The 21,400-nt window shown below is 42.1% G+C and overlaps 1 protein-coding gene across 12 annotated transcripts in view; it reads left to right on the forward strand.

Moving 5' to 3' along the window:
* The window catches only part of LDB2 (LIM domain binding 2), a 372,982-nt gene that overhangs the window by 288,912 nt on the left and 62,670 nt on the right, over nucleotides 1-21,400 (forward strand). For all 12 annotated transcript variants that reach the window (XM_082728434.1, XM_082728443.1, XM_082728441.1 and 9 more), the window contains exons 4-5: nucleotides 5,060-5,182; nucleotides 7,872-7,955. In XM_082728434.1, coding sequence (XP_082584560.1) covers nucleotides 5,060-5,182; nucleotides 7,872-7,955 — 207 coding nt within the window. The remainder of the gene's footprint in view (nucleotides 1-5,059; nucleotides 5,183-7,871; nucleotides 7,956-21,400) is intronic.

The following is a 21,400-nucleotide window of genomic DNA, read 5'->3' on the forward strand; positions in this document are numbered from 1 at the left end:
AACCTCCTCCTGAACTCAGATCTTTCACCCCAAACTTCAGTTATTTAGGGCACCTCTCCCTCTACTCCATGGCGGTACATCTCCCAACTCTTGTAATGAATATTTCCATAGTGTGATGAAAAATATCACTTTCTCGGAAATGCAGCTTAGCTATGTGGACTTAGTCCAGATGCTAATTATGCACATTTATTTTTAGAAAGTTCTAAAGCATTCATTTTTTTCTTTTCACTCCCTCCCCATGATTATGATACTACCCAAAGAATCCTTCCAATTTTTCTTTTGTTCTTATATTAATTAAAAATAACCCACCTTCGTGTAATAACATAATGTGAGTATTTAGTATAAAACAGTGAGCTAATGACCTTTCAGTAGCACAAAGAAAAATGTAGTCTGGAAGCTGCTGCTTTATTTTTAAAGGGGAGCCCCACTGTACATGGAATTATTTTAGCACATTATGTACAGGCACATCACATTGTTCTAATTTAGACTATCAATACACTCTAATTCCCCAAATAGCATTTGACCCAGTGGTTCTGAGTTGCTTTTATGAAAATTTGGTCAACTGATGAATCAAATATCAGCCGCAGTCCTAATCAACGGTAATATTTAATATTCCTCAGGAGTATAGTGCACATTTTGCAATTTCCTGATCCTAGGAACACTATAGATTATGGATAAATATGTAATTAGAGTTTTAAAACACACATTATGAAGCCTTTCTTTTCTGTATTCAATTTTGAATCAAATTGAAAACAAGGTTTAATAATCTGAAGAGCAATCACCAAGGTTTTCAGAATCCAAGACCCTTGAATTACATTTGAGGGTGTGAATACTGACAGATGCTGAGAGGAGCCTCCCTGGGGTACACATAGGGCTACTTTTAGATTTTACAAACTAATGTCATAGTTACAGCCATTACCAAACACTCTTATCACTCTGTAAACATGGCTTTGTGTTTTCTCTGGTCTCAATTAATTTATTACACAATTATTTATGACTGTAGGAAAGTACCCTGAAATGCCTCAGCCATTTTCCCTATATGAATGCTCATTCAGGTCGTTGACATCATTCCTTTCTTAGCCTGTCTGCAACATTATAGTCCAAGATTTATCCATTTCTACCCTTATCCCAGCTCCCGTTGAATTAGTATAATATCAATGACCATATATATTGCTTTCTTATATGTATACATATGCATTTACATATGCAGTATTTCCACAGAAAATACAATGAGCTTTATGCAGTTGTTAATTTGAAAGCAGTATTTCATGCATAAACACCAAGAAAACTAAGTAAACACTTCTACCTAAAAAGCACATTTTCTTTCATAACAGGTCTATGAAAATCATTTGTATTCTACAACAGCATGGTCAGCATTGCTTTACAATTAGTCAGAGAAAGAAAAGGGTTAAAAAGCTACCGGTTAGTTTGAGAAATGTTCTTTTTTAGTTCTCTTGTTCCTGGCCTAGTCTCAAGCTAGCACGTGATCCGCTGAATGCCTGCCAGCCTCTTTCTTGTTGATCCTCCGGAGACCATCTGTGCTGGGGGCATTGATTAGAGTGTGTCTGCTGGGATTACATCTTTTCTGTTGCCATGCCAACTAATCAGCTGATTTTGGTTACCACAGAAACAAAATGTCAGAGCTCACAGTACGGTAACATGAATTCAGCACAACAGAAAATGTTTTCTTAATTGGGGACCCTTTTGATTTTGGATTCCAAGTGAAAGGCAGCTTTAAAAAAAAGGGCCAACTTTAGATAAAAGCTACATTAATTGTATTGATTAAGAGGAATGCACAGAATTTCTCTGAAAAAAAAATATTAATTCTCCTTTATAAACCATGTCTTTTTTTTTTACAATTTCCAGACAAGAAATATATATATATATATACATACATATATATATATATATATATATATATATATATATTCATATTCCCCCCCCCCCTTAGGCGCCTCTATTCCATTTGCTGATTTTTGCATGTTGAATAAATCACAAGGCCTTTAGTTTCTTTTAACTTCCATGATGGGGGCAGGAAGCAGGGAGGCTGAATAGGGCTTGGGAGAAGGCCATGGGTAAAAAAAACTACCTTGAGGGAGCACAAGAGTGACCAAATTTTCCTCTGGTCTTCCATTCAAGGAAGTCATTTAATTTTCACAGTCAACTCAGATTCAATTTTAAGGATTCCTCTCTTGCATGTGATATGCTCTGGATAAGTCTGATTTCTTGGTTTGGGCTTACAAAGGAGGAGCCCAAGGCTTGTTGCAGTTTTCCCTTTTGTAGGCCCCATGACAGTTCGAAGGCACAAAGTGTCCTCAACTGGTTTGCTCTGTCACGGTAAACAGAGAATACAATTTAACCTGACTTTACAGATCCTCCAGTTGAGTACCTCGTCAGAAGGACTCCATCTATGTGCCCTCTTATGGAATTCTATTCCAGTAGAACCTCCATCTGTCTTGGGTTTGTGGTTCATAAACACAAAACAAATAGATTAGATAAGATAAAAGCATGACATTTAACTGGGCTAATATTTATTTAAACATCTAATAATCCCCCTTCTTTAAAAAAAAAAAAAAAGGATTATAGCATCCAAATATCCTTGTCCTCTACTGTCAAAGCATTTCAACTGTCACTGGATGACTGCAGTTACCTCCCTTTTGTGAAAGTTTCTCTGCAGGTGGCTTCTGTCATACTAACTCCCTGGAGAGAATTGTGTAGCTTAATCTCCATGCAACCCCTTTGAAAACCTTGGTGAATTAATTCCAATGCTAAGGGTGTTCTAGAGAAGTAGTTTGTTCTAGAAAGTCTTCCCCCATTTCCAGGTGCACAACACTCATGGCTAAGATGCCAGGAAGGAAGCTCTGAAGACCACTCAATTGAAGAGGTTTAGGACAAGGTGTCTAAATGCCTAAAATTACCCATGGATTCTGCTAGTGGAGTCTGAGCTGGAGGTCTTCACCCAATTTTCAATAATTATCCTACAGTGCTTCTGAGACCTTTGAAAAAAAGAAAATGGTGGACATCAATAACATCTTTCTTAAGTAGTGCTCTTGTACATGGTGCCCTTACTAACACTCCTTATACTGGTATTTGGCTCGTTCAAAGAAAATATTACCGGAGCACCTGGGTTGCTCATTCAGTTAAGCATCAGGCTCTTGATTTTGGCTCAAGTCATAATCTCAAGGTCTTGCAATTGAGTCCCCCCCATGGAACCTGCTTAAGATTCTCTCAACTCCTTCTCTGCCCGTCCCCCTCTTCTACTCACACATTTCCAATCTCTCTAAAAAAAAATGTTTTTAAATTAAAAAAAATCATTTAAAAAATAATAAAGAAAATATTACCTTAAATTAGAATAAACAGAAAGCACACAGCCCACTGCCTAGGACATAGTTGGAACTCAATAAATGGTGGCCTTCTGTATTAAATTCCCAAAGAAAGAAGTGGTTATTAATATCTCAAAAAGGTTGAAATAAATTGTTAATTATCTTCATGGACTATAGTTTTAGAAATGAGCATACCCTCCTAGTGAGTTAATTGTTATTTATGATTTTTAAAACTTGTGTAGTGCATTGATTTCCAAAATTGTGTATATTTGCTTTTAGCATAGGAAAGTAGGAAACATTTCTCCAAAAAACTTGATCAGAAGTCCAATACTTTGAAAGGATGAAACTGAAGCTGCTCTGGTCGAATCGAGAAAATGGGTGGAGATCACATGGTCTATATAGAGGCCAAATTCTTCCCAGCAGAGCCCCTGAGACACCTCCTTGGATCCCTGGGTCTCAGAGAGCACATTATGATGACTACTAGTGGCGGGGTTCTGCATTTTTGGGTTGCAATCTTTTTATCTTTAGAGCTATTATTTGCTACCATCCTACTACATGCCATGTATAATACCAGGCAATCTACACATACAATATCATTCATATATTTACCCAGCAATCCTGCAGAAGGTTAACACTATCCTCATCTTACAGATGAGGAAATGGGAACTTAGGGAATTTACTTGGTTTTCTCAAAGTTCCAAAATAAGTAAAAAGTAGAGTTAGGGTGTGCGTCTAGTACTTTCTGATGTCAAAGCCTCTGTCTACTCCAAAACAAACATGAAATGAATGATGGGTTGTAACTATTTAAATTGGATCAATATGCTCCCACTACTTCCTATTTTTTAGTTGAAATAGGATCTGTGGTGTCCGATTGCCTAACATTTTCTCTGATTTCAAAGTCATTAATGGTGAAATAAGATAGGTAAATTAAATAGGAACTACATGCTAAAAATGATCTGAATATCAAAAGAAGAAAAAAATGATCACCCCGTCGAGGAAGAGAGCCTCATAAATTCTATGTTTCTTTAATAATACATATTTATCCTAGAAAGATATCACCCCTTCCCCCAAAGCTTGGCCTTTTATGCAAGCAAAATTTGTCACTGCTGATAGCATGCCTTTATTTCTTACATGCCAATAACTGATCCCAGCTGCCTTGGGTAACACATTGTCCCCCCGGAATTTGTCCCTGAAAATGAAAACTTCCTCTGTTTGGATAACCTTGTAGTAAGTCCTACTTAAGCATGAATTATTTTATTAGGTACTTTCTCCCAGAGTAGGTCTACCACGATTAGAACAGGATTTCAAGCGCTGACGAAAGAAGGATGATGAAACAGAGATAAGGAGGCTGGAGAGTATGATTTTTGTGAGGACACACTGTGTGTCAGGAATTTTTGACATAATGCTGCAATAATATAGCATTATTTTGTTAGAATATTTTGTTCCCATATTTGCAAATGAGGAAACAGAGGCTCATGGAGTTTTGGCAGCAGCCAGTCAAGTTACTAGTAGCTCATAGTGAGTAAGCAGCTGTCTTGTCTTTTGAACCCATAGATCCAGGAGCTCACACTTGTCTCAGTATGTCATGCATAAAGCACTGGTGTCACATCCTTGCCAAGATCCAGCGCTGTCCGAGGACAGTCAGGGAGACCACGCTAAGCAGCTGATGTGTGAGTTACAAAAGTGTGGCATTGACCAAGTGCACAGCAAATGAGTGTGTTGTTTGTCGCTTCTAGGTGTGTACAGAAGGCAGACTGATCTTGGAGTTCACCTTTGATGATCTCATGAGAATAAAAACATGGCACTTTACCATTAGACAATACAGAGAGTTAGTCCCAAGGAGCATTCTAGCCATGCATGTAAGTAATTTCAGCACTATTTTACTCTCTTTCTTTCCCCCCCTCCCCACCCCATTTACTTAAGGAGGAAAACTACAGTTCTCTCTCTCTGAAAGAACACTAACAGTCTTCACATGTTGGGTAATGAACTCTCAGTTTGAGTTTTCCCCTCAACTATTTTATTCTACAGGCCCCCTTCCCCCTCTTTGTTTCTGAGTTTGGTGCAGTGTGAGTTTTTATATATATATATATATATATTTTATTATTTTAAACTCCAAACTGAGGTTACCTCAATAAACAGTTTGTACTTCTCTTAAATTCCACTGAATCATTATCAAGTATTGCTCTGCCTGGGCTATTAAACCTTTTATGTATAACTGGGGAAGGAAATAAAACAAGAAGTAAGGTAAGGAAAACAAGTTTCCAGTTTTGATTCGAACCATCTGACAAGAAGTGGGGCTCAGGTAGCTCAGATCTGTGTCTACAGCATTTCTAACCATAGTTTTGGGATGAAGCGAACAGTCTGGGTTTCGCTCTGTTTCAGTTGACCACAAATCACATCACATTTATTGAGCACCAACTAGGTGCATGGCCAAATCTGATGCCAATCTGGATATATGTTTTAGAGGTAAGACTTGGTAAGAACTAGCTGAGTGCAGTCCCTGAAGAAGGCGTCAAAGGCATTGACTTAAATAAATCGCTCTTCCATAATGCATGATGCAGCAGTTTCTGTGAAAAGGCTTTGGAGCAAAATCAGACTTAATGAGCCTGATTTTTAAGACCCTGTACAATCAAATGAGAATACAATAAGAGTAGCTAGTATTTACTAGGTGTTTGCTATGCCAGGTCTTGTGCTAAGCATATGTACACATTCTATTTAACCCTCCCAGTAACCCAAAGAGGTGCAGAATCATTATCCCTGCTTTAGAAGTGAGAAAACCAAGACTTGGGCTTGATATATTGCTCCATGTTTCTCAGCATGAAAGTGGCAAATCAAGATTTCAACTCAGCTGGTACAGACTCCAAAACCTAGGCTGATGAGCCATCTGTCTCCAGACTATCCAATTCCACTCTGTCTCCCCAGGTTTTGTCCTCTACGCTCTCTTCCCAATTGGTTAAACCCAATCTCTCCCCCTTCCCATTGACCTTGTGCTTCCTGCTGTGGCACCCCACTCCCCTGCTCCAATCTTTCTGCCTATTTCTCCACTTTGAAAGCCCAGTACACATCCTCTAATCCCATTGAAGAAGCCCAAAGTATCCACTCTTAATGTTCCCAAAAGAGACCAAAGGCAGCAGAAGGTGGTGGTCGGGAGCCTGGATCCTAGAATGAGGTCACATACGTGTGTATTCCTGTTCCTGTGACGTTGTGTAAGTGACATGGCATCTCTGTGCTTCCAGTTCTTCATCTATAAAATGGGTATAGTAATAGAGTCTGCCTCAGAGGACTGGTTTGAAGATTAAGAGTTAATGCATATAAAGAACGTAAAACAGTGCCTGGCACATAGTAGGTCCTCTTCAAGAAGCGGTGACTGGCTTTTAGCAGCTTTGGCAGCAGTAATGTCCTTCCTTTCATTTATTATTATATCCTGTCTTCTGTCTGCAAATCTGATGCGTATGATGTTTGTGACAACTACCTGATGACTATCTATAGAACCAGCTCTTTCTGGCACATGGAAGGGCTTCCATAAATATTGGCTCTATGTCCACAGAGAACTCCCTTCTCAGAAACTGAAGTGAGAAGTCACAACCTCCAACTCTTTTCTCTGACTTTTGGGTTTTTGTTGAAATGCACAAAGGCAACTGGTTACATGACTATGAGAAAAACTAAGTACAGGAAAGAATGAATTAAAGTGTTAGAGGAACTTGTAGTCTCATGACTACAGGCATGAAGACAAAAGGATATTTATTGAGTCTCTCTCTGTTTAGCTCCAGTTTGTGTCTGCCAGTGAAGAAGGAAAGACAAATAGAAAGGAAGAGTGTCAACCAAGAGACTCATCTCACAATGAAACTCAGAAAGAAATTTCATTTTTTTTTGTAGCCTACCAGAACATTTGGGGTAGCCCATGGAACATTTAGGATTACCCATGGAACATTACACCCCTCTTTTAAATGTGGCAGATATTTTGGGAAAGGTGTTGCTTACCCTTACAGTACTATAGGATGAAAATTGTTGAGACCATCTATTTCAGACACAGCTTAGTGGGGAAGAAATTTATAATTCATATAAATTTCATACAAGTGGTAAAGTTTTCAGATATAGTCTTAGACTCCAAGCTGTCAAACACAACACTATCACAACTGAAAACAAAGGCCAGTCCTAAAGCCTGGCTCTACGAAATCCAGAGATGGACCCTGCCTTCTCTGCTGAGTGCCAGAGACTTGGCAGTGTCCTGACAGAGCTTAATGACCTTCCTTCTAAAGACACGGGGGCCTCTCACAGAGGAAGTAAGGTTGTTTCTCCCAAGGACTAAAAGCATGCCTGATTCATTTTGGTTCTACCTGGCAACAGATCTTGCATCATTGATCCAAAAATGTCCTTGAGCCATTATATGCAAGTGTCTTCAAAATGTAAATTAAATTATCTCCAGCAACCTCCCCTCTGAGACAAACTGACAATGTTGAGATTGCATTTTTTAGCAACTGTAGTCCAGTTTGAGACTTTCTTGGCACCATCTTACAAAGATAAAATATATGGTTTTTTCTTGTTTAGGCACAAGATCCTCAGGTCCTGGATCAGCTGTCCAAAAACATCACTAGGATGGGACTAACGAATTTCACCCTCAACTACCTCAGGGTAAGACCAACGGGATGATTACATTTCTTGGTGAATTTGAAACGTGCTTTAGAGGTGTATATGTTTCTTGAACCAAGAAGTTAAAATGAGGTAATAGAGCACAATACATGTGTCTTACACGACCGTGTGTGTGTGTTTTGTGTGTATTTTCAATGGAGGACGGGGTTTAATTAACAAAGCAGCAAACCTAGACTTCTTCAAAGTTGAATTTCCTCTCTCTGTTTGTATGACTCTTGGAGTTAATTATTCAAAGGCCAGCGGTGTTTGCTCATATAATGTTTTGGCACTCTGCCCCTCTTGGTTGTCTCAAGTTTCTGATGTACAATGGTGTTCACTGCTTCTGTGTCTCCACCCAGGGAGTGTCCCTGAGTAGACTCAGTGTGCCCTCCAGAGAGCATCCCCTGAAGTTCAGCTCAATGGTGGAACACAGATATTTCTAAGTCTTCTAAGGGACTCTCTGTGTAACATGGAACAGATTTTCTGGGTTGGATATAAAGTCAGTTTTGATCTTTAAAAATTAAGAGTTAGGCAAAATTATCTGCCTACATAGTAACTATGGCTTCTGTATTTGTCTAAAACAGAAACACTTGTCACTCCGGTTTGTGGTGTAGAATTGCAGTCATCGTGTTGCAGGTAGAGGATATGGTTTCCTTCATAAAGCAAGCATTGTCCTCCAGACTGTACAAGAAGTCAGTGGGTGCGCTCCACATTCCTTTGCCTCTCCAAAGCTCCCTCTTTGTCATTGTGCTGCCACTTCTCCAGCCCCCTACCCATCATGGAGTTTATGCTCTTGTTTCTTGATCCCTAAGCGCTGTGTCAGTCTGTGAATTTTGCTTTGTGTTCCTAACCCTCTGTAACCAGTCATTTTGTGTATGTCTAAATGCTGAAGTACTTTGGCCGGACTTTCTCTTTAGTGAATTAAGAATAATTTGAACAAAGTCTTCCAAGTAACACACTCATGGCAATGTGCCAGGTCCTATGCTAGAGAATGAAGATTCAAAGACAAAAGTCATCATATCTGCCATCAAGAAATGATGGCCAGACCCATAGATGGGTCTCCTACGATGGCCAGACCCATAGAGAGAACATTATAAACAAAATGGTAAATAATCCTGGTTGAAATTTTCAAGTGGAATTATGGGAGTACAAAATGGAGACCTCTCAGAAGAATGCATCAGAGAAGCTTTATGGAAGACATTATGCCTAACTTGAGTGTGAAAGAATGAATAAAAGTAAAGCCAGGAAGGGGTCAGGAAAGACATTCACATTAGAGGGAAAAGAAGGGGCCTGGATTATGAGATGGAATTCCAAGCAGGTAAATGATGCTGGAACGTGGAGCGAGAAGCCAAGAGAGGTGGGAGGGAAAGTAACTTATGAACCAGGTCTTGGAACAGCTGGCTGGCTGGGCTACCAGGCCAGGAGCTTCTGAAAAGATTAAATATGAGCATGGTAGTATCCATCTCCTGGATAGAGGGAAAAAAGCTATTTTCTATCCAGCCTAGATGCCCTAGGTCCAAATACAGGCACAGCAAGAGCTGGAGTCAGCTTTGCTCCTGCCACCCTCTACTTTGCCCCATCACCACCCCCATTTTGGCAGCCCTGAACCAGGTTGCTTTCTAGTAATGGTCCTATGGTTCCCACTCAGAGGGAAAACAGAGACTGCCCAGGAGGGTGGGTAGACAGAAAGGGTTGTTAGAGCTAGGTTCTTCCATACTCCCAGGTTCTACCTTTAGAGGGGCTCCCATGGCACCACTGGTGTAGTGGGAGTGGGTAGCAAGACCTGGGAAAGTGGAGGTCTGTGGCATGCTCTAGCCACAGAAATTCAGAAGGCTGCCCTCCACTGCTAGGCATTTCATCTTGTTAGAGACCGTGAGTGGTTCTTTTAAACCATCTGAAGATGCCTCTCTTCAGACAGATAAAGATGTTTTATACTGTGTGTCCTCAGCTGACCCCACATTGGAATCTGGAACTTTGGATTCTATCCTAGACTTGGTCACTCACCCTCTGGTGAAATCTAGACAGATTCACTATTATATCTTTTAGTTGCACTTAACACAGATCAATAAATGCTAAACTTTTTTCCTCCCCTTTCCCTAGCTCTTCTTCTTATCATCATCAGTTAAATGTTGACTTTTACCTTGGGGTCAACAAGGCCCACCTGGCTCCCACGTTCTAAAATTTTCTGCTTTTAACCCACAAAAACTGAGAAGATCATACTTGCAAAGAGAGGGAAGAGGCAGGGATTGGCACCAACCCCCTCTCCCAACAGCAACAGGAGGAAGACGCGTGTGGGTTTGTGCAATATGGAATCGTGTTTCAAAGGCTACCGCTTAAATGTAGCTCTTATGCACGTCCTGACTTCACTAGTCTTCACAATGGTCCCTGTGCACTAGCACCAATTGTGTGAGAGAACCGGGCATAGAGAGTGCAAGTAAGTAAACTCAGTCACTCAGCCTTCTACCACGGAACAGCTGGTCTGGGACTTGAACTCGGGCAGTGTGGCTCTAGAATCCATGAGCTTCATGAAGATCTCTCCTGCCTTTCTAGGAGGAAGGGAGAACAATGATATTGACAGAAATTGGACTGTGTCTCTCCTGCCTTGACAGGGGAGTCTGTATCATCTCTCACTGGGGACTTAATCCACTTTGCCAAATAATGACAGCTCCTTGTAGGGTTTCATGTGCAGATTGAGTGGGACAATCCATGTAGACAGCTTAGCACAAGGTCTGCAGGCAGAAAGCACCCAGTTAGTGTTCACTGGCATGATTGATTGAGCACCCACTATGTGTCCATCATTATTGTTCATACTGGAACCATGGAGAGCAACATGGCATCTCGCTCTCTTCTCTTCCTTTGGGTCCACTCAACACACTTTTACTTCCTCTGCTTATATATCCTGGCTCAGCAGCTGCTTGCCCTTCCTGGCTCCATTCCTTCCTTTCCTTTCTTCACTCCCTCCATCACTTATTCATCAGGACTCTTTCATCGAGCCCACTCTGTCTTCCTGGCCTTGTGCCAGGTGTGGGACCTTCATCGTGGAGAAGTTGTGGCCCTTTCCAGGGCAGGGGGAGGCCAGCGCCACAGTTCCAGTGAGGTGTGGTGACAAGGAAGGACCTACAGGGCTCTGTGTGAGACCAGGAGGGGTCCCCTGGTCTCCGGAAAGAAGGCCCCCCCTCCTAGAAATAACTATGGGTAATTGTGAGCCATGTGGCAAGTCAAGGCTGAACAGAGCCTCACACTCAGTTCCCAAAACCATATGGACATTTCCATGATGAGACCTGGCCTGGGTAGTGGTTACTAAGAGTGAAAAACAAAGTTTTTTTGGATTAGACTGGGATCAAAGATTTCCTTAGTGCTCTTACCAATCGATATTCATAAGACAGCTGAGCAATCGCCCAGTGCATTCATTTATAAAACGGCTTTAAAATCTGGAGCTGGGTGCCTGGGTGGCTGAGATGGTTAGGTGACTGGCTTTGGCTCAGATCATGATCTCTGAGTCCTGGAATTGAGTCCTGCATCAGGCTCCCTGCTTAGCCAGGAGCCTGCTTCTCCCTCTGACCCTCCCCCCCTTATGTTCTCTCTCTCTCTCATTCTACCTCTCTCTCAAATAAATACATAAAATCTTAAACAAAACAAAACAAAAACCTGGAACTCTCCCATCCTTCTGAGGAGCCAGGCCTTTGCCTCCAGCCTCAGGGGGTTATTTGAGGTATTATTTAGTTAACTAGGAGCTTCAAAACTACATTCAGATCAGAAAAAAGGTCAGACACCTGTGTTGACAAATATTAATCCAAGGCCTTCTAAATAGCAGAAGAGTTTTCTTTAAATCAATGCATCCTGCTTTGGAAAGGAGGGCTAGAGATTTTAAATGCTCCAGACATCGGAAATTTCAATATGCTGTGTCTTTCATGTAACAAAGTTAAGCAGTGCAGAAAGTAAGCAATTTCAGTCATCTAGCTTCGCCCAAACAAGTTCTCCCACTACCATGAAATTCCAGATCCTTCTCATGGAGGTCTGCAGTCAGGGGCTCTGTGGAGCTCACGGGGGTGGCTCCTCGCTCAAGGAAGGAACAAATGAAACATGATGGATGCCTTTTGAGCTTGCGAATGCCGGTGATGGCTCCATACTTGGACGTTCGCCTGGCAGCACCTTGGAAGGGACTCTGGTGACCTGATGCTTTGGAAGTGACAACAGAACAGATGCTGTCATTTGATTTGAGTTGTCAAATTGCCTGCCATTGCCTCCTGTCTCCTCCCAACATAATAAGGCTGGAGGTGCTCTGTGCTGAGAGGGGTGGCGGCAGCTGGCTCTCCGGTCCCAGGGGAGCAGCAGCTGGTGGTCACTGAGCAGGGATGGGATCTGATGAGATGTGGTCCCACTTCCTGCCTCATGGACCTCTGGCAGACCAGGGCTGGCTGGTTGAGTGTCCGTGTGGTAGTTGTCCAGGCTGGGGTGGGGACAGGCCTGCAGGGGGAGGGGCATTGCCTTGTGGCTATCAGGCACTCCTGGAAATAGGTGAAACATTTCACAAAACATGTCCACCGACTCCTAGGGAGGAAGGTTGTTTCCCAGGATAGGGTGATGGCACCCTTCAATCAGTCATTCTAGGGAGGAAACTAGAGACCTAGGAATGGGGACAAGGAGCTAGAAATTTGGAAACACATGCTTTGGTATGTTTTCTGGAAAGCAGCAAGTCCTGTTGTGCCCTGGCATTTTAGAAAAAGATCCAGTCCAGCCATCACAGGAAGGCAGGGTGCGGCTTGATAGTATCAGGGCATCTAAGTCAATGAAACCTGGTTGTGCAACCTTGATCCACTGTTCATTGTTCACTCCGCAAGCATCTTTAGACACCTTCTTTGTGCCAGGTCTCCACAACTTTCAAGGACATCACTGTACATCAGGTACCAAAGAAAACCAAATTTGTGCCTGTTGAGAAATCTGTCCCAGGTACAGTGATCAATGTAGTCACTAACATTCATTGAGCACTTACTAGGTACCAGGTACTGTTGCTAGGTACTTGGCAGGAAGGCTTTTGTGTGTGTGTGTGTGTGTGTGTGTGATGCTCACAACTTTATGAACCAGAGACTCTTTTTTTTTTAATCATAAATTGTTTTTTAAATTTCTTTTCAGTGCTCCAGAATTCATTGTTTATGCACCACACCCAGTGCTCCATGCAGTACATGCCCTCCATAATACCCACCACCAGGCTCACCCAACCTCCCACCACCCTCCCCTTCAAAACCCAAAGTTTGTTTCTCAGAGTCCACAGTCTCATGGTTAGTCTCCCCCTCCAATTTTCCCCAACTTACTTCTCCTCTCCATCTCCCCACGTCCTCCATGTTATTCCTTATGCCCCACGAGCAAGTGAAACCATATAATTGACTCTCTGTTTGGCTCATTTTGCTCAGCATAATCTCTTCCAGTCCCATCCATGTTGATACAAAAGTCGGGTATTCATCCTTTCTGATGGAGGTATAATACTCCATAGTGTATATGGACCATATCTTCTTTATCCATTCATCCGTTGAAGGGCATCTGGGTTCTTTCCACAATTTGGTGACTGGCCATTGCTGCTATGAACATTGGGGTACAGATGGCCCTTCTTTTCACTACATCTGTATCTTTGGGGTAAATACCAAGTAGTGTAATTGCAGGGTCTTAGGGTAACTCTGTAATTTCTTAAGGAATCTCCACACTGTTTGCCAAAGTGGCTGTACCAACTTGCATTCCCACTAACAGTGTAAGAGGGTTCCAGAGACTCTTTTTAGTCCTATTTTTCAGGGGAGGAAACTAAGACCCAGAGAAGTAGCTTTTTAAAGTCACAGAGCTAGTAAGTGGTAGAGTGGGGATTTGATCTCACAGCCTGAGTCCAAGCACAAAAAGGGGAGAGGTTGTTAGAGGGAAGATATGGGATCTCAAAGCCTTCAATGAGGAGATGCATTGATTCTGAATGACAAGTAGATGGTCCCAGGTAGACTAGTTGGAGGGTCCACCACAGATGGTAACAGAGAGGGATGGAGAAAGCTGGTGAGTTTGGGGAACTCTAGGCAGTGTCCATGGTTGGAATGTAAGTTTTAAGTTTGCACTAGGTATCCACACAGAGTGTGTGTTATGGCCCCAAATGTATAGCTGAGCTGAGTGGCACGGTTCTAGAGTGAGTCTTCTTATTCCAGTAAGAACACAGCATAGTCAGGGAAATACCTCATGCTGACACTTGGGTTTGGGGGCCAAAAAGACAGGATTATGTATTTGAACTCAGCCACTTGCTAGCTGTGTGATCCTGGACAAGTTACTTGACCACTCTGAGCTTCAGTTTCCCCTATCTGGAAAATGGGATATTATACCCTCCTCTGGATTCTAGTGAGATGGAGGTCCCAACTCTCATTTGTCAAGTGCTTTTTTGAGGATCACGGGAAGTCGAGTCATTCATTGGAGCCCCCTGCACTCAGAGCTTCTGAGAAGAGCCCCTGGGGACAACACACCCAGTAGCCTGGTTCTTCTTCCTAATTCTTGCCTTGTATTTCATCAGAATGAAAGCCCTTTCTCACTCAGGGTTGGAAATTGCCATCATTTCAAATTTCTTATAAGCACTTCTTGCATGGGAATGTTTACTGTATGCAGTAACTGTTTTCTATTTTTAAATAGCTGTAACGAATTCAATTTTCAAATTGAAAGAGAAATAATTGATGTTGATTTCATTTCCTATTCCACAAAAAGAATGGGGGTAGGCAGAAACCATGTCCTAAAGCATTTATTTTTATTTTTTAATTTGCTTTAAGATTTATTTATTTATTTGAGAGAGAGGAAGAGAGAGCGCATACACCCAGGCAGGGGGAGGGGCAGAAGGAAAGAGAGAATGTCAAGCAGACTCCATACTGAGTGTGGAGCCTGAAGCCGGGCTTGATCTCATGACCCTGAGATCATGATCTGAAAATCAAGAGTTGCACTCCTTTTCTTTTCTTTCTTTCTTTCTTTCTTTCTTTTTTTTTTTTTTTTTTTAAGATTTTATTTATTTGAGAGAGAGGGATCACAAGCAGGGGGAGGGGTAGAGAAAGAAAAAGAAGGAGGATTTGGGACTCAGTCACAAGAACCTGGGATCATGACCTGAGTTGAAGGCAGACACTTAACCCACGTGCCCCATGCTTTAAGTATTTAAAGAAAACCTGCAGCATGCAAACTTCCAGGATGCCAGGAGTGAAAAGAGCTGTTTTCATTTATCTCCTATCAACAATAGAGGGAATGGTCCTTGCATGCTTAACACGCTGCAGGGAGACATTGATTTTTATAGTTGTCTCCCTCCTCGAGTGTTTAAGGTCCTCTGGTTTTGTTTTTAAGTTTTAAGTCAGTCGTCTAAACCAAGAGATATTTTGGTGACATCTATTATGTACCAGGCACAAAAGGGGATGGGGGTGGGGTGTTGACAAGAATGGATAAGGTATAACCCTTTTCCCAAGGAGCTAAAGATACTGGAACAAGTAGGTCTATTTATTGTTCATGCTGGCCCCTCAGCTGGGGACCTGGGCATCCCAGAATTCCCTCCTCTCCCAATATCCTTGAGGATACCCTTCCTCCTTGTTCTCAGCATATGACTTAAATTGGCCTTGTTTGCAGTTACCAATGCACTAGCAGATTGGTCTGCTTCACCAGGTTGTCTGACCTTGGCACTCAAGGCCCTCCACCCTTAAGCCCATGCTGCTTCCCAGCCTCACCCCACATTCCTTCCCCATCTCACATGTCATCCTGTATCCCCACAAACCACTGGCAGCTCTGGTGTGTCTGTGTGTCTATTCTGTGTGTCTATTGCCTCCATGCATCGGTACCATAGGACTTTATTTCACTCGCTCTCTGGGACACTGTTCTTACATCCAGGATTACTCATCCAGGATTACCAGACCACCTCCTTCTCATCCTTCAGGACTCAGTTGTCCCTCACCTCCCCTGAGACTCTACCTCTCCACCACGGCAGCTGCTCCTCTCCACTACTCCTAAAGCTCTGTGTGCATGGTCTCTTGCTTAGGTCTTGGTAGGTCCTGTGTAAGAACTATCACTCCACTCACCTGTCTCCTCCAACAGATGCACAGCAACCTGAAGACTGATTGATTGCCTTGTGCTTCTAGAGCCTCACAAGCTCTAGATTGCCATCAGCACCCAGTCAATGTCTCCAGAATGGACAGTTGCTAGAGGGGAGTTTGGTAAATGGAAACTAGATTTTATTTTATTTTATTTGATAGACAGAGATCACAAGTAGGCAGAGAGGCAGGCAGAGAGAGAGGAAGGGAAGCAGGCTCCCTGCCGAGCAGAGAGCCCGATGCGGGGCTCCATCCCAGAACCCCAGGATCATGACCCGAGCCGAAGGCAGAGGCTTTAACTCACTGAGCCACCCAGGAACCTCGGAAACTAGATTTTAAGTGACACCCTCACCTTTCCAATGCCCCCCAAAACACAATAGAATTCAGGTGAATTCACTTGCCCAATAGTATCTAGGGGGGCAAATGTGTGTGATTGATTTTCAACATCACAACCTAGAACCTCACAAGGAAAGAGTAGAAAATTTGGATACATTGAGGAAATGAAAGGAAAACATGGCATGTGGCCTCCAGATCTCTCTAGTGTGCAAAATTCCCCCTGAAATTCTCATAGTTCCTGCTGTGAAATTTTTATTCTAATAGCACTACTTCCACTTGCTCTGAATCAGTATTTAATTTTTACTCTAAATGCCATTATGCCCTTTTCGTTATTTTGGAAATGTGTTCTTTCAAATCTCAGAGACAAATTCCCTCATGGGTAATTATTTTTGTCTATTTTCTTTGGCCAGATTTTCTTGATGTTGAGATCCATAAACTTTTTTTTTCTGCATTATGCTTAATGTGACTTTAAAACATCTTATTATCCTATATCCCAGCCAAAAGGTATTTTCTTTGTGTTTGCTCTTACTGTTTATCCATTCATATGCATAATTTCTGCATAAATGTAATCAGTATACATATGATTTCTTAATGTTATTTGGTAAACACTTCTGCATGTTTCTACATAGTCATCATATTATCCGTTTATAACAGTGGCAAATATTCCAGTGTGGTGCTAGCATAGTGTTTATTTAATCATTTCTCTAAATGTCGAGCACTGAAATCATGTTCAAGTTGCCACTGTCATTAATACCATTCCTCCAAACACCTTTGCCATGTCCTGCTCTGGGTGGTGCTTTCTACAAGCAGAGGTTGGACTGTGGAGTCCGTGTGCTGAGAAAAATAAATGTGCTTTGGATTCAGAGAAATGTGGGTTCAAATTCTCATCCCCTTACTATCTATAAAGGCCTTGAACAAGTTGTTCCAGTTCTCTGAACTCCACTTCCTTATCTGGAAATCAGAAAGAATGTCTCACAGGATGGCACGAATTATAAGATTAGACAAGTTATGGTTTATAGAAGCCTGGCTCTTAGAAGAAGCATAGTAAGTACCAGTCCCTCCTTTTGCTCTCTGAGGTCAGTGGGTCAGGGTTCAGCTTTCACTTTCACCTCTTGCTTCTTGTATGATATCCACCAGCTGCCTTAATTCTTTGAAGTCCCAGTTTTCTGATTATGTACATCATGAATCATCGGAGGTGAGGCTTGAAATGATAATACATGTGAAAAGCACATTTAACTCTAAATTACAATGCCAGAAAGCCAAGGGAGGCTCATCGCATTTATCATCTCCTGAGTGTTGGTCATGGCCTGAATTCTACGCCGATATCCTGAAGCCATGTGATAGATCAGAAAACAGAGAAGCAATTGATTAATACCTGCCAAGGAAGGAGGCAAGAGGGAGTCTGAGACACCTGCTATATTATGGGCACCCTCTTCCCAGTATAAGGGTGATTACAAGGGTGGGCATTTTCAATAACCTTCTGGTTGATGTTGTTGAATAAGTCCAACCATCAGCTGGGTGTGAAGGCAGCTGGGGTTCACAGTAATGTTTTTGACCCCATACCTCTAATTTCCCACGTGAAGGAAGACTTTCGTTGTTATTACTGTACGACAAGAACATTGGTCTCTGCATGTAAGCTCTACTGGTAGCAAAGGAGTAGAGTCCAATGCCTGGAAGAATTGGGTGCTTGGCTTTGGAAAATGAGCCCCAACAGAATGACATGTAGTGACCTCTAGAAGAGTGAATGAATATGGTGGAGTCAACATTTGGAATCCTACCAAGGATCTTTTTTTTTTCTTTTTTTATGTTCAGTTAGCCAGCATACAGTACATCATTAGTTTTTTATGTAGTGCTTAATAACTCATTAGTTGTATATAACACTCAGTGCTCATCACAACACATGTCCTGCTTAATTCCCATCACCCAGTTACCCATCTCCCCACCCCTCTCCCTTCTGTAACCCTCAGTTTTGTTCCTGTAGTCCCGAGTCTCCCTTGGTTTGACTCCATCTCTGTTTTCTCCCCATTCCATTTTCCCTCCCTTCCCCTGTGGTCCTCCATGCTATTCCTGATGTTCCACATATGAATGGAACCATATGATAATAGTCTTTCTCTGCTTAACTTATTTCACTTAGCGTAATCTCTTCCAGTTTCATCCATGTCAATGCAAATTGTGGGCATTCATCCTTTCTGATGGCTGAGTAATATTCCATTGTATATATGGACGACATCTTTATCCATTTATCTGTTGAAGGACATCTCAGCTCTTTCCACAGTTTGACTGTGGACATTGCTGCTATGAACACTGGCATGTATATGCCCCTTCTTTTCACTACATCTGTATCTTTGGGGTAAATACCTAGTAGTGTAATTGCTGGGCTCTAAGGTATGTCTGCCAAGGGTTTTTTTTGTTTTTTATTTTTATAAGACTTTGACCGTCAGCTGCATTATTTTACTTGGTCTTATGACGTAAGAAGGGATGACAGTCCAGTCCTATTTCCCCCCAAATGCCAAGCCAAGCCCAAGGATGGAACGGGAATCCCTGCTCAGCAATTGAGATGAACCACATAGTTATTGGTGGCCAGAACAGGCTGGGATCAGGGCAGACCATTCACCATTCATGCACTAAGACAGACTGGCAGAAGCCCTTTTTAAACACTGAAGTTTGGGGTAAGGAGGGTGTTGGAACCATACCAGCATATCTTCCTTCTGGACCTCCCACAGTGATTGCACATTTTAGACTCTGAAAAGGCTCATAGCCTAAAGTGTGCTCTTCAAGATGAGTTCCGTGGCTCAGGGCAGGTTTGCAAAGTGTTCCCCCTCCATGATTAAGTACAGAAAATGAGAGGAAGAACTTTTAAAATACTATAACAATCTGACATTGCCAGGACATCCAAGTACACAGACTCATCCCTCTGATTAGGACACAGAGAGGCTCAGGTGTTTTCAAACTTGCATGGCAGGTGGTCACTAATCAAGGGCTGGAGAAGCACATGTCACAGTTTGGTGAGTACATGCATACAGAGCACTGTGACATAAACCTATTCAAAGATGAGCTCCAGTTTTTCCGAGGACCATCCCAAATAACAATTAGCATCATAATAGCATTAGCTTTGAGGAATTTCTTTATGTTCTCAAAAAACAATGAGATACGTATGATTATTCCCATTTTACAGATAAAAAATCAATCATTGCCTCAGGTCACAAAGCCAGTTTGGGGCATCAGTGCTTTCCTGGGCTCAGGTCTGGCTTGTCCTCCTGGACCCCTGTCCGTGGCCACTGCTAGTGAGAACTGGTTTCTTGGCCCTGGCTTAGACAGGAGAGCCAATGCTTTTAAAAGTGAGGAATTTGGCATCTGAAACAATGTCATCTGAAACAAAGCTGTCACACCTCATCCTGTCTCTTCCAGTCCTCCTAATCCTCCTCCTCCTAAGAGAAAAGCTCCATCAGAGAGGAGGCACAGAATGTGTTTCTGAGCCCTGGGAATGCTTCACACACAGAATGATTAAAACTTGGAACACCCGAAGGGCACTTTTAATTGCATTTGGAGATAGAAAAGTAGTACATATGACTGTATGATAAGGGAATTAAAATAGTTAACTCTTAAGGAAATGAAGTAACCATAACATAAAGACATCCAAATGCCTAGAAAATAGTGATTTCTAAAGTCAAGCCAGAGGAAATGGCTATCAGACATTAAAAGAATATACACACACACAAACACACACACACACAAATGCAACACACAAACAACAGTATTTGACCAGAGCAATCCTAACTGAAAACAATTTCAGAGCCATGAATGTTTCTAAAATTCTTGGTCTTAAAAGTACAAATAGGGCTTGGATTAAAGAAAGTAATTTTGCAGTCTCAGACACAGAGAAAGAGAAAGAAATTTTTGTTTAACAAGACACCGAAAATCAAGAGGATGGTAAAGTGGGAAATTGGCAGTCCAGGGAAAGAAGAGCTGAGGGATTGCACTTAAGTGCAAGATGGAACCCAGAGTTAATTCTCCTGGGAAATAGTCTTCCTAATTGTATAGAATGGGTAAAAAAAAAAAAAAAAAAAAATGTGTCAGGAAAATGCAGGGAAGGGGCCAAGGGAAGAATGGTTTGAATTTCAGAGCATAGGTAGGGAAGTAGCCTGAAATATGAAGAAGGCCTGGGAGGTCTTACTCCCTAGAAATAAGGCCCAGAAGCTTTCTGTCTGGTCTTGGGCTGCTCTTCACCTTGGCACAGGCACCATCTTACTGCACACAGAAAACTCAAATTACTTAAATATGGTGACAGTTATTAGATTGCTTGACCTCATCATCTGTCCCTAGCAGAGTTCAAGAAACACAGAGGTAGGTAATAAGTACATGAAAGGGAGCGAAAGAGTTGAGGTCAGTCTCTGGTGTTGCTCTACATAATGAGCTTGGGAGTAGCTATAAATGCACACCATAATTAAGAGAAAACAAGTAAAATTTTCAATGTATCCCATATTCCACCCAAAGGAGAAGGGAGGGCATTGACCTGATGTTGTTGAGTACCTACTATGTACAATACACAGACTTGGTTTTATTGAATCCTCACAACAGAATTCAGGTGTTAATGACCTCATTTTACAGAAGTAGAAACTGAGACTCAGAGAGGTTATGGGGCTCATCTAACATCATTCAGTGGGTAAATTGCCAGACTGGGACTGGATCCCATGTTGGCCTCATGCCCTCACAACTCTGTCATGCTGCAGAAATGTCACCTCCTAACGAGAGCTGGGTTGAAGAGCTGGATGAGGTCAGTCATTTCCACTAAGATGACCAAGCTATTCTGCCAAATTGTCAACAAGCAATTGTCAACAGATGCAATGGATAGAGAACTCGGGACACTTTCACGTAATGGGGTCAACGCCAGGACTGAACTCATCTCATGATTGTCTTATATCCGTGTTTCTCTCAGACTTCTTCCACATCCCAGACCTCAAAGCTCTTACCCATCAACTAGGTTTTTACCCCTTCAACACCTGGACTACTATCCCCAGTACCTGAACATTATTTTAAAGG

The sequence above is a fragment of the Mustela nivalis genome (assembly GCF_964662115.1).
Source record: "Mustela nivalis genome assembly, chromosome: 4".
Lineage (NCBI taxonomy): Eukaryota > Metazoa > Chordata > Mammalia > Carnivora > Mustelidae > Mustela > Mustela nivalis.